Source organism: Lynx rufus, unplaced genomic scaffold (genome assembly GCF_022079265.1).
Source record: "Lynx rufus isolate CCGP_SWC_20201006 ecotype Redwood Valley unplaced genomic scaffold, mLynRuf1.p SCAF_2, whole genome shotgun sequence".
Lineage (NCBI taxonomy): Eukaryota > Metazoa > Chordata > Mammalia > Carnivora > Felidae > Lynx > Lynx rufus.
This window is the reverse complement of record NW_025814834.1, coordinates 79,974,792-79,986,244: the sequence shown is the minus strand read 5'-3', so window position 1 is coordinate 79,986,244 and position 11,453 is coordinate 79,974,792. Positions and strand designations below refer to the sequence as shown.

General features: G+C 38.1%; 1 protein-coding gene across 1 annotated transcript in view; it reads left to right on the top strand.

Annotated features, from left to right (window-relative positions):
• Positions 1-7,892: 7,892 nt before the first annotated feature.
• Positions 7,893-11,453, top strand: part of TNFAIP6 (TNF alpha induced protein 6) — a 16,757-nt gene continuing 13,196 nt past the window's right edge. Inside the window, exon 1 of the mRNA XM_047082458.1 lies at positions 7,893-7,986. Coding sequence (XP_046938414.1) covers positions 7,893-7,986 — 94 coding nt within the window. The remainder of the gene's footprint in view (positions 7,987-11,453) is intronic.

The window sequence follows — 11,453 nt, the reverse complement described above, 5'->3', positions numbered from 1 at the left end:
ACACAATGTTAGAGGGAACATCCTGGTAAGATGCTGTATATTTTTAAAGATATCTCTGTTTTACTTACAGCAAAAAGTCTGTGCTCTGGACTTTGTCCCCACCACAAATTGGCTAAGAATTAAAACAAAGGTCTCCAGTGTATGCAGATAAAAGTCCCCTTGAGATGGGACCTAGAAAGTAGTGACAAAATGTTTTCACTTGAATGTCATAAGAAATCTGACAGCCACAACCTAAAGGTAAATGAGCATCACTGTGGGCAGTGGTCCCTCAGAAAAGGATGTCAGGATTGGTAGGGGGCTGACTCCCTTGAGGTCTGGGCTATGGTGAAGCACTAAATGGGGCTTAGAGAGGGGAGTAAATCCTTGCAAGAACCCAAGAACCTCAGAGCAAGGTGAGCTGCTCAGTTTGCTGGGTTACTGGAGCCACAGAGACCAGAGACAACAGACAATTCCTTATTTTGCTCCGTATATAGTACGGGTCCTGTGAAAGACACATGTGCAATCACTGGCAAGAATTAAAAGAAACCTGGAAGCTTCTCTCTCCTGCTAGTATGGAGGCTGCTGAGGGAGGTCAGTGACCACCCTGACCTGAAGACTTAACAGTAGTGACTGAGAGGCCCTACACCAGTGGAGGGCAGCACCACTGAAGAAAATAGCAAAAAGGAAAAATAAGAAGACCAGTCCTATGGAAAGTGCCAAACAAGCCAAGGAAGACTGGTGAACTGACTTCAAATGTAACAGGAATTCTATATACTGAACACTACAGGATGCCAGCATGGCGCTAGGGCTTTCAGAGTCCACACATCCTATGGTTCTCACCAGTACTCTCAGAAGGTGGTATTACATATCCCAAAGACAAATGAAAATATAAAGACTCTAAGAGGTCCTTCCTTCTCTCTTGCTTCCTCCCTCCCTTCCTTCCTTTCTTCCTTCCTTCCACAAATATTTAAGTATTTTTCAGAGTCTGTGACATACCGGCTACTATTCTTGGTACTGTAGATACAGAGGCAAACCTGGAGGTAAGGCCCCTGCTTTCGTGGACCTATATTCTAGCAGAACATAACGAATAACAAAACAAATGACTGAAATTATAAATTAATACATAAACAAGAGAGAATATTAGATTGCAACAAATTTAATGCAGAGACTTAAACTAGGATAATATAGAGGGAAATTTTTGGGGTGACGAAAATGTTCTACATATTAATTGTGGTGGTTACATAGTTGTATACATTTGTCAGAATTCATAGAGTAGTATACCTTATAAAAAGTGACTTTCCATATGTAAATTATATCTCAATAAACCTGACCATTAAAAAATAGGATCCTACCCCAAAATAGTGACAGGAGGCTACTTTAGATTGAGCAACAAAGGCCTCGTTAAGAGTGTAGTAATTAAGTTCAGATTTGAATACAAGAAAGATGATGAATGGAAAGATCGTTCCAGAGAAAGGAAAGAGTAACTGAAAAATCCCTGTGGTGGGAATGAGCTTGAATTGGTCAAGTTACAGCAAAGTGGGGGAGGTTGCAGATGTGAACAAGAACCAGAGCAGGATGGGGTTAGAAACCAACATCAAGAGACTGATGTTATTTTCAGTGCCATAGAAATAGGTTTTTAAGCAGGGGAGTTACAAGTTCTGATTGATGTATGCTTTCAAAAGATCACTCAGGGTGCTTTGCAGAGAATGACTCGTAGGGAGCAAGAGCAGAAGGACGGAAATAGGACAGCAATAGTCCACGCAAAAGATTATGGGGTCATGGACTAGGGTGGAAGCATACAGATAGAAGAAAGCGGATGTAGGGGTGTCCGGGTGGCTCAGTCGGTTGAGTGTCAGACTCTTGATTCTGCTCAGGTTATGATCTCACAGTTTGTGAGATTGAGTCCCATCCTTGGGCTCTGACAGCATAGAGCTTGCTTGGGATTTTTCTTCCCCCCACCCTCTGCCCCTCTCCCCAGCTCTCTCTATCTCAAAATAAATAAGTAAACATAAGTAAAAAAAGAATTTTTAAAAAAGGAGGCAGATCTAACACAATTTGATGGTAGTGTATTGGTTAGGATAACAAGTAAATTCTGATCTCTGTGCCTTAACACAGTAGAACTTTGGCTGGTATTCCGGACTGGTGTTCTTCTCTCTATCTGGTCCCACAGAGAATGAGGCTCCTTCCACCTTTTGACTATACTTTCCTCTAGGGCCACAAAAGTTCCCATTTAGTCATCAGATGCAAATGAGTGACTACTTGTTGGAGATTTTTATGGCTCTATTCTGAAACTGATATACATCAAATTAACCCACACTCTATTAACTAGAACCTAGCCACATAGTGCATGCACCTAACTGCCGAAGGGGCAGAGAAATGTAGTCTATGATTGTGTCCAGACAGAAAAGGAACCTGGTTTGATAATCATCTAACAATCTCTGCCACCATTTTGTTTTGGAGGTAGAGACCACAGGACATGGAAATGGACTGGACGAAATTGGTGAGAGAAAGATAGGACTTCTCTCACTAGTGGTGCTTGGTAACCGTGGGGAAAGAAGATCTGGGAGATATGCTCGATTTCTCTCCTTCCTTCAGCCCCATCTGTTGTACTAAAAGAAGGGATGGTGAGTGGAAGGAGACACAAAGATCTTGCCCACAGCAACTGAGTAGAACACAAAGGCAGAGAAGGAGGAAATTATTTCCTCCTACAAAAGTAAAGCTGTTTCTGATGATACAGAGCTTTTTTTTTTTTTTTAAAAAAAAAGGATGTACTCACCTAATCATACCTAATACTTCATGAGCAGTCACCAGTCTTGGTGGCAGCAGGCAGCAGCTGCCCTTGTCAGTGTTATCAGAACTGAAGACGCTAAGACCAATTATCTTCCTGGTAGATTCTCCCTTCATCTTGTCAGAGGACACGGAAAGACAATGGGCGTAGTGTGCCTTTAACTAAACTCCTCTCAAAAACTTCCACATGAAGAATCAAGGCTGCTTGATGATTTTCCAAATAGGAAATTATGAACTCTTTGAGATCATGTTTTATCAATCTTCATATTCCCACCTAGTATACAGCATAATACTTAACATAAAGTATATCCTCTGTAAACATTTGTGAAGAATTAAATATTTATGTGGAGGTTAAGGTCAAGATTTGTCATATACAGCAAGTGCCCTGGAGAGTTATCCAAAAGCAACCATGTATGCCAGGCAACCTCAGCATAAATTTATGAACTATGGTTTGGCTTTGACTTTGATCACATTATGACTAATCTCATTTTCCTTGGAAAGATTATTAGTCCTATGTCCCATTTGCCTGGTAAGATACACAATACTCAGTTTTCTTAGGTATTTATAAAACCTTAATATTCTGTTCTAGTTATGATTTAGTAGGTATTCTTTAACAGTCTCTTTGTCTTGTCAATCAAATTAATGCCTTTGAATACGTGTATATGAGTCATAACTTTTTTCATTCATTTCACAAATAATACATATGTATTGGGAAAAAATGTATAAAAACAAAACAAAAAACAAAAAGAAGAAGTTAGGAAGTACCCATAACTTCATTATGCAGATATTTGGCATTAGTATGTACATCTTTCTGGACTTTCCTTTCATATATATTTATAACATATCCCTCCTTTATCAAGATAGGATCACTCTGAACTTAATATTTTTGAACCTACTTGAAAAAATATTTAAAAAGCAAATTTTAAGTGAGCATATTTTAAAGTTGTTTTCAAATATGTGTGCTTGTTTCTTTGTTCCAGCTTTATAGATCACGGTCCTTTTTCCTGAAAGCTGGTGTAGTTAAGGCTTATTCTATAGGCCTCAATAGCAAAAATGAGTCAAAGCTTAACTGAAAGTTTTCAGGTCAACAGAAGAAGGGCAGCACAGCAGGGATTCACAACACAGGTAAAATTCAAACCAGGTGATCTCTAAGTTTCCAACACTGAGTTCTGTGATTGTTTCACTAAAAGTCAAGGGAGAGAAAGAGGTAGGGACAAGGAGGCAGAGCTTCAAGACTTACCAGAGGTGTAGGGAACAGTTTGATTGGAATAAATGCATATGGGGGAGTACCAGTAAATAACCTCAGAAGGCAGATCAGAGGCAGGTTTGGGGAACTGTGTTTTGTAAGGAGGTGGGATGGAGAGAGAAGGAAGATATTAAGTACATTAATCATTACCTCCATCTCCTTGTTCTTTTCTTCTTCCTCTTTCTCCTTCTTGTCTTAACTTTTGCATCTGAATGTCCTTAGGCCCCCAACCTTCTGAAGTCATCCTTTGCTTTAATACCCATATGAGATCACTTCTTCCTATAAATCAGGAAAGATCAAGTTATGCTAACAGTAATGAACAACCTCAAAATCTCAATGACTTAAAACAATAACAGTTTATATTTTGTTCATGCTACATAACATCAGGAATCAATCAGGAATCCAGGTGATAGAGCAGCCACCATCTCAAATATTTTTCTCCGTGCCAGAGGGAAAGAGTTCTGGAGCGTCAGCAATCAAATGCTTGACTCTGAGATAACAAATAATTTCTGCTCACATATTATTGGCCAGAAACAATCACATGATCCCACCAAACACCAGAAAACCATAGAATTTAATGCTACATGCTGCCAGAAGGTGGAGAAGCAGAAATACTTAGTGGGCATTACTAATGACTATCACACCATGTACCTATAGGAAATCCAACGTCAGTTTCAGTGTCACATTCACTTCCTAAAAGCTTTTTGATATAAAACAATTAAATCTTTCACTTTTCTATATATTTCCCATTGTTCTACATTGGCCCCAACCTGCTCACTGGCCCTGTAAAAGTTGGCAGCATTCCACCTGAAGATTTGAAAGCATTTATTGAATGAATGAGTAGAATGTCACGTATTTTATTTCTTTAACTTTGTTCTATGGCATGCATCAGAATTTCTCTCCAATTGTTTTAAATCAGGCTGAAGGGAATGACCTCAATTTCCATTATTGCCTTTATTTCCATACAAGTCCATATGGAGATCTTAGGGTGGATGACACATTCCTGTAATATAATTTCGTGGTCTTACTGGAAATGTTCTTAAAGATGTCTTCTATTGACATATTTTGTAATTCACTGAACTCCACCCTTTTCTTTTCCTCTTGCTTTTTCCTTCTCTTTCCAAGATTGCAAAATATAATCAATAAATGATATAATTTATGTTTTAGTTTTCATACTGTGGCCAAAGAATAGAATTTTCCTATAATCCCTTGCTATTCAAATCCAGTCTTTTTAAAGTATAATCAGATATGTATGTGATGTCTTAGAATTTGTTTTTCTTCCCTCCTTTCCTTTTCTCCCCTCTCTACATATCCATCTGACATTTCTCCATACTTTTTCCTCTCGGCCGAGACTGAATATATCAGAAAAATTTTAATACACCTCTTCTCATCCTCCAACAGATATTTGAAATTCTACTTTAGAGTCTTTTTTTTTTTAATTTGTATAATAGTGACATCACTAAACTACTGTGCTGGCCTAGGAGATCTCAAGCTTGATTAGTGCAGTCTTAGCCCAAATCAGGTGTGGAGTTCTCTCCACCATGTTTTTAGGGTATCTAGTAGCTGCTTAGGTATATGGGTACTGGAACATTTTGGAAAAGCAACCAAAACAGGGGCTGCCTCTACAAAAAAAAAAAAAGTGTTGCTGGATTTTCTGCCAGTAACTGACAGACTCAAAAGGAGACACTGCACACCTTGATGGACCGATGAAGAGATTGGGGGCAGAGAGGTGTGGCATGGCATTCATCTAAGGAGGTAGAGCAATTTGACTGGTAGTCTTTGGACCTCTTTAAAGGAACTTTTCTAAGTGTATCTTCTCTCAGCTCCCCAGAAACATCCTGGGTAGTATGCACTAAGGGTTGGGCAGGGGATGACTCGTTACCTTAGGCACCAAGGTAATTTCATAGGCTATACTCCCTTTGCTACTCTTCATCTCCCAGTTGTCTTCCCCTTGATTCCCACCCAATCAAGTTGTGAGAGAGGAAAAGAAATCCTCTACCCTGGATTGGGTTAATCCCTCAAAGCAATCATTAAATTTTTATGTTAAAACGAAGTGTACATTCACACCTTTCCATACTTGGAGCTTCACTAAAATGCAAATAAACAAAGATGAGTATCTGTTGTTAGTTACTTGACCTAAGTAAAGATTCACTTCCAACCCTTTCCTGAGAGTAATGTTTGATAAATGGGAGCCAGAAGAAATTGGGTATTTCGAAGAAATGCAGAAAGGGCACAGCCAAAGAAATATGACCAAAGAATGGGGAAGGCTGTGATGGTTTTGCTGTACCCTTGAACAAGTTAAGTTATATTTACTTCCTAAACCACAAACTTAAAATACTCATATAATTCTACTTTCCAGAGCAATATCATGGTTTGCTCCTTCCAACTAGTTATTCATCCTGTTCTCTCTGCCCATGACTGTGGTCTTCACAGTTACACCCACCTGGTCTAGACTATATCCTCTTTTGCACCAAACTGAAACTCTCTAACCCTGACAGTGAGCTGTGACACAATTCCGTCATTTCTCATTTGCTGCAGGCCCAGAATAGAGATTTCGAACCCTAATAACTTTGTGCATAACTCAGTGAGCATCCAGTAAATTCTGTACCCTCAGCCTACATCTCTACAACCGCTCTTTCGAGGAGAGATGAGATGAAAGTATGCCTTCAGTGTTCGTTGCAAAGATGCCTAAGGGAGTCTAGGCTCACTTCAGACCCGGCGCGTCTAGAAAATTGGCATTTTCTAAGGATTCCAGTATCACTGGAGGGCCTAAGAAAGCATGAGAAAAATGAATATGAAAGCAAAAGGAAAGCAACGTGGCAGCAAGAGTAGAAACACTAAACAGCAAAGAATGACGTATAAGAAAGAGAGGCAAATGCTGCCCCAAAATGGCTATCAATCAACAGGAAATGCTCCTAGTATCAGAGCAGTGGGGATATTACTAGACCCATGGACTCTACACAAAAGGAGTGGAAAGCTTGGATTATTTTAAGGCATGGTGACTCTGCTACTAATAATTATTACCTATCATTTTGATCATCTTCACAGAGTGGTTTGGGGCAGCTAGGGCTGTATTTTTATTAACTTTGACTCTCTACCCACCCACCTTCCTCCCATAACTTCAAGGCATTGTGGCCTCGGGAAATTTGTGTTATAATAAGATGGCCCAAAGCTGCTGGAATGTCCTAAAGCTCTGAAACAGAGCTACTTTTCCGGAAGTTGATGTCTTTACCTGCTGACCACAATAAGCCAGGGACGGTAACAGATCCACCCCAGGACAAACACAAAGGGTAAAGAAATCCTACATCACTGGAGATAGTTTAGGGTTCACCAAACTATGCTCACCTTTGTTTTAAATTTTCTATACAAGCTTGGCAATGTTTAGAGAAGATTAGAGTAAACTTACTATCGTCAAGTTCAAGGTTAGTGTTTAAGCCCAAACCCCACACTCCATAATTGACTTATTGCAATTAAGACATTCAAGGTTTCTCTTAAAATTCCTACTGAAGTTTTTTGGTTTTGTTTTCATCACTGCTGAATCTGCAACAAGTTACACAAACTTCCTAATAGAAAAGCATCTGTGACAGGCAGAAAAAATGAACCGCTTTCTGAGTAAATGAATTTTAAAATGTAGATCATCATTCTATATCCTTAGTTTTGGTTGCCAATGCAAATGAGTCAGAGGATTTGCTCCAGACACTGAGTTAATTGTGTAACTCTACAGCAAAAAACGCCATTGGAGAGTACTTGCTGACCTCACAGCTGAAAAAAACCATTTAAAAGATGTGGAAACCAGATGTTTCAGTCACATTTCAGCCTCTGCTCTGAGAACTCATCCTGAGCAGCCCCAAACAGGCTATAACTTCTCTACAACTGAGATATGATCATCTTAATTTACTTATTTGTCTTGCTGTGGGAAGAGGCTCACGGATGGGGATTCAAGAACGGAATTTTTCATAACTCCATATGGCTTGGTAAGAAACTTCACTCATGAGCTTCTTATTGGGGATGTTACTTTGAATTCATGCAGAAGTGAATCAAAGCAGTAAATTTTTTTGTTCTGTTCAAGGCTGATGTTTTCAAAGAAAATGCTGAGGAAAAACAGCTATTGGAATGCATATGCCTCTTTTTTAAAAAAAAGTGTTCTTGCCTTCTAAATTAAAAATAGTTTTCTTTTTACGAAGTGAGCTATTCAGTAGAAAAATAGAGGGTAGTATTTATATTCCATACGAAAATATATTTTAACATTTTCAAAGCAGATGTGACGGTAATAGTAGGGAAAGTTTAGCAAAATAAAAACACCATGTTTTTTTTTTCGATGCATTTGCATTCAGATTTCACAACAGGTAATCAAAACAGAAACATAACAGGTAAACTGGAATATACAATAATTTTATAAGCTTTTGCCCAGGTACTCTGACCTGTAAGGTATATCTTGCTATTTCCAAACATCTTTTGACTAGTTGGATGCAAAGCCAGCTTGCAATACAAAAAGAAAAAAGAAAAAGGCTTGTATTTCTGAATGTAGTCTCACCACTCTGATTTCTTTTGTTTGAACTATCCATATAAATACTTTTCTACCCCTTTTGTCAGACAAGGAAAGTTTCTTTTGTTGTTTTGTTTTGTTAAATGTAAGGAAAGGTATGGGCCTAACTGTGCAAAAAAAAGGCCAGATAGAGAAAACTCAAAATACCCTGTATAGTACTCTAAACAATGCTTTCTCATGACACAAATTAATATGGCTTTATGTTCATTACTGTATTTCGTAGCGAAAAAATTCTGAATTACTTGAGAAGAAAATTGACAAATTCTTGTATAAAATAGAGAGATAAAGAGAAAGCAAAATTAACCTAGATCTTGTCTTTTGGCTTGCTAAGCAGCACATGGACATGGAATATTTTCCCTTTCAGCATGTTTCTCTTTGGTAATAACTGTAGCCATGCGGATTTCATTAAAAAGCTCAATTTGCAATGCACAGCCTTGCCCCTTCTTTCTTCAGCTTGAGCCAGTGAACTAGTTTAATGCTGAACAGTGCAATCCATTTGGCCAAGATGGTGTTTGGGACTTTCTCGAGGAGTGAACAAGTCTCTTTGTTTATTTTCCTTGCACATCATCAAACTTAGGAAATATACACACCTTTGTTAGAAATGGAAAAAACTGCCATAAAGCTAGTAAGAATTAAATCCATATGCAAAAATCTTGAAATGCTGTCAAATTCTCTAATGATCCAGTAATTTGGAGCTGTTGTTTTTTTTAAGTGATGCTGTATATTACAAAAATGTGAACCTAGACAATAGAAGTTCTGTCCTAGAGGTAGAGAGGAGCACACCCAAATGTTAATAGTATGCTGCAAATCTGAGGCTCGGGGTAATTGCAAATTGCTTCAATCTGGGACAAATTATTGACCAGTCAGCCTAACACAAATTGTTTACAGTTGGTTAGGTCAATATGGTATTAGAAACTATTTAGAGAGGGAAGAGAGTTGGGTAGGAAGGCAGGAATCTGCTAGCAACTAACACGAACAAGGCATTTTAAACTCTTGGTCTCAGTTCCACGCTAGTAACATGAGAAGATCAAAGTAGGGGATCCCTAAGATTCATTTGTAACTCTGATATCTTCCAGTTCCTTAAATAGTAATTAATATGCCTTAAATAGTAATTTTTTAATAGTAAGGATAAGACACATCACCTAGTTTACATAGATTATGAAAATCAAAATTGCACAAATAAGCAATGCTTTTCAGCCACTGTATTGAATGCAAAAAAGAAGAAGGACAGGTAACATTATCATGAACTCCTACTAGGATCCAGAGGTTATGTTTGTGGGTTTTAATGGTCTGTTTATTCCAAAAATAGCTATCATTATTCCCATTTGATAGATGGGGAAATTGAGGCTTGGGCAGTAATACACCATGTCCACTGAAGAACCAACAGGAGAAACCAGAGCCAACATGCTACTGTTGCCCCTTTGTAACCAAACAAAAAAAATGTATTGGTTAAATAGATATACAGTTTAAATGAAAGACTATGGATGATAAAAATTAATAAATTATTATTTCTTCTGAAAAGTAAAACTGTTAAAATTAGGACTCGGGATGCCTGGGTGGCTCAGTTGGTTGAGCATCTGATTTCAGCTCAAGTCATGATCTCATGGTTTGTGATTTCGAGCCCCTTGTCATTAGGCTCACTGCCCTCAACATAGAGCCTTCTTCAGATCCTCTGTCCCCCTCTCTTTGTGCCCCTCCTCTGCTAGTGTGCCCACATTCTCTCTCTCAAAAATGAATAAACATATATTAAAATAAATAAAAATAATAAAATTAGGACACATTGTACAAAGGACCATCTTAGTAGTTTAAAATGCTGAATTGAGGAATACTTTCAAATAAATGTCTGCTTAAAATTGTCAAATATCACAACAAGAGTTCTCAACCTGTTCATAAGGCAAAATAACAGAAGTTTGTTTCTCTTTCAGGAAACATGTATGATATTAATATTATTTAATGAATTGAAAATGATAGCATATTCAAGTTACTATCTTATTATTAGATGAGTTCCAGTCCCAAAAATTTAGGAAATATTACTGGGAGGAAAACTTAAAATTATTTTTCAAAAACCTCTGTCCATTAACTTTTTTTCCTACACACATCATCTTTTGATTAGGGAGTAAAATACCAAGGAAATCTTAGTTTGAGAAACATTTGCAGGCATTAAAATAATTCATACTAATAAAGATCTCATAGTCTATATTCTCAGGGAATAGATACAATTTTGACATTTTTGATAATCTCTGTTAGGATACAAAAGTAAGTTCAAAATGTCCCCCTTCTCTACTAAAAGCCCTAGTACTTTTGTACCTCAAAATAAAGGTGCTTCCATTGCCCACTAGTGTCCAAGTTGCTTGGGAACAGGACTTGATCCATTTAGCAAAACTCACAGTATATTCTTAAAATGACCAAACTGGAAACTAGAGAAAGTTTAGTTTATGAGGCTTTACCATATGAAGGACAGACACTTGGGCAGCAGGTGGCTTTCAAACAGGAAGATAACTTTGATATTTCTTGTGTTCACTACCCTAAGAGCATCGAATTGACTAAGTGATGGGACTTTACCACATAATATGTAAGAGCAGGATTCCCCTGTACCATATAATATGTAAGAGCAGGATTCCCCTGCAGTCCAGGGGAAAGAGGGCAAGTGCCAAGCCGTTATTCCTATTAAAGTATGGGAGTGTCAGCTTCAGCTTGGGGAAGAGAGTAATCAATGGCATTTCTAACACTACTGGATTTATGTCTTGCTGCATGCTGAGGAACATGTGTTTTCATTAGAAATGATCCTTTATTTTTTAAAGTGTATTTATTTATTTTTGAGAGAGGGAGAAAGCATGCATGGGGGAGGGGCAGAGAGAAAGAGGGAGAGAGAGAATCCCAAACAGGCTCCCACGG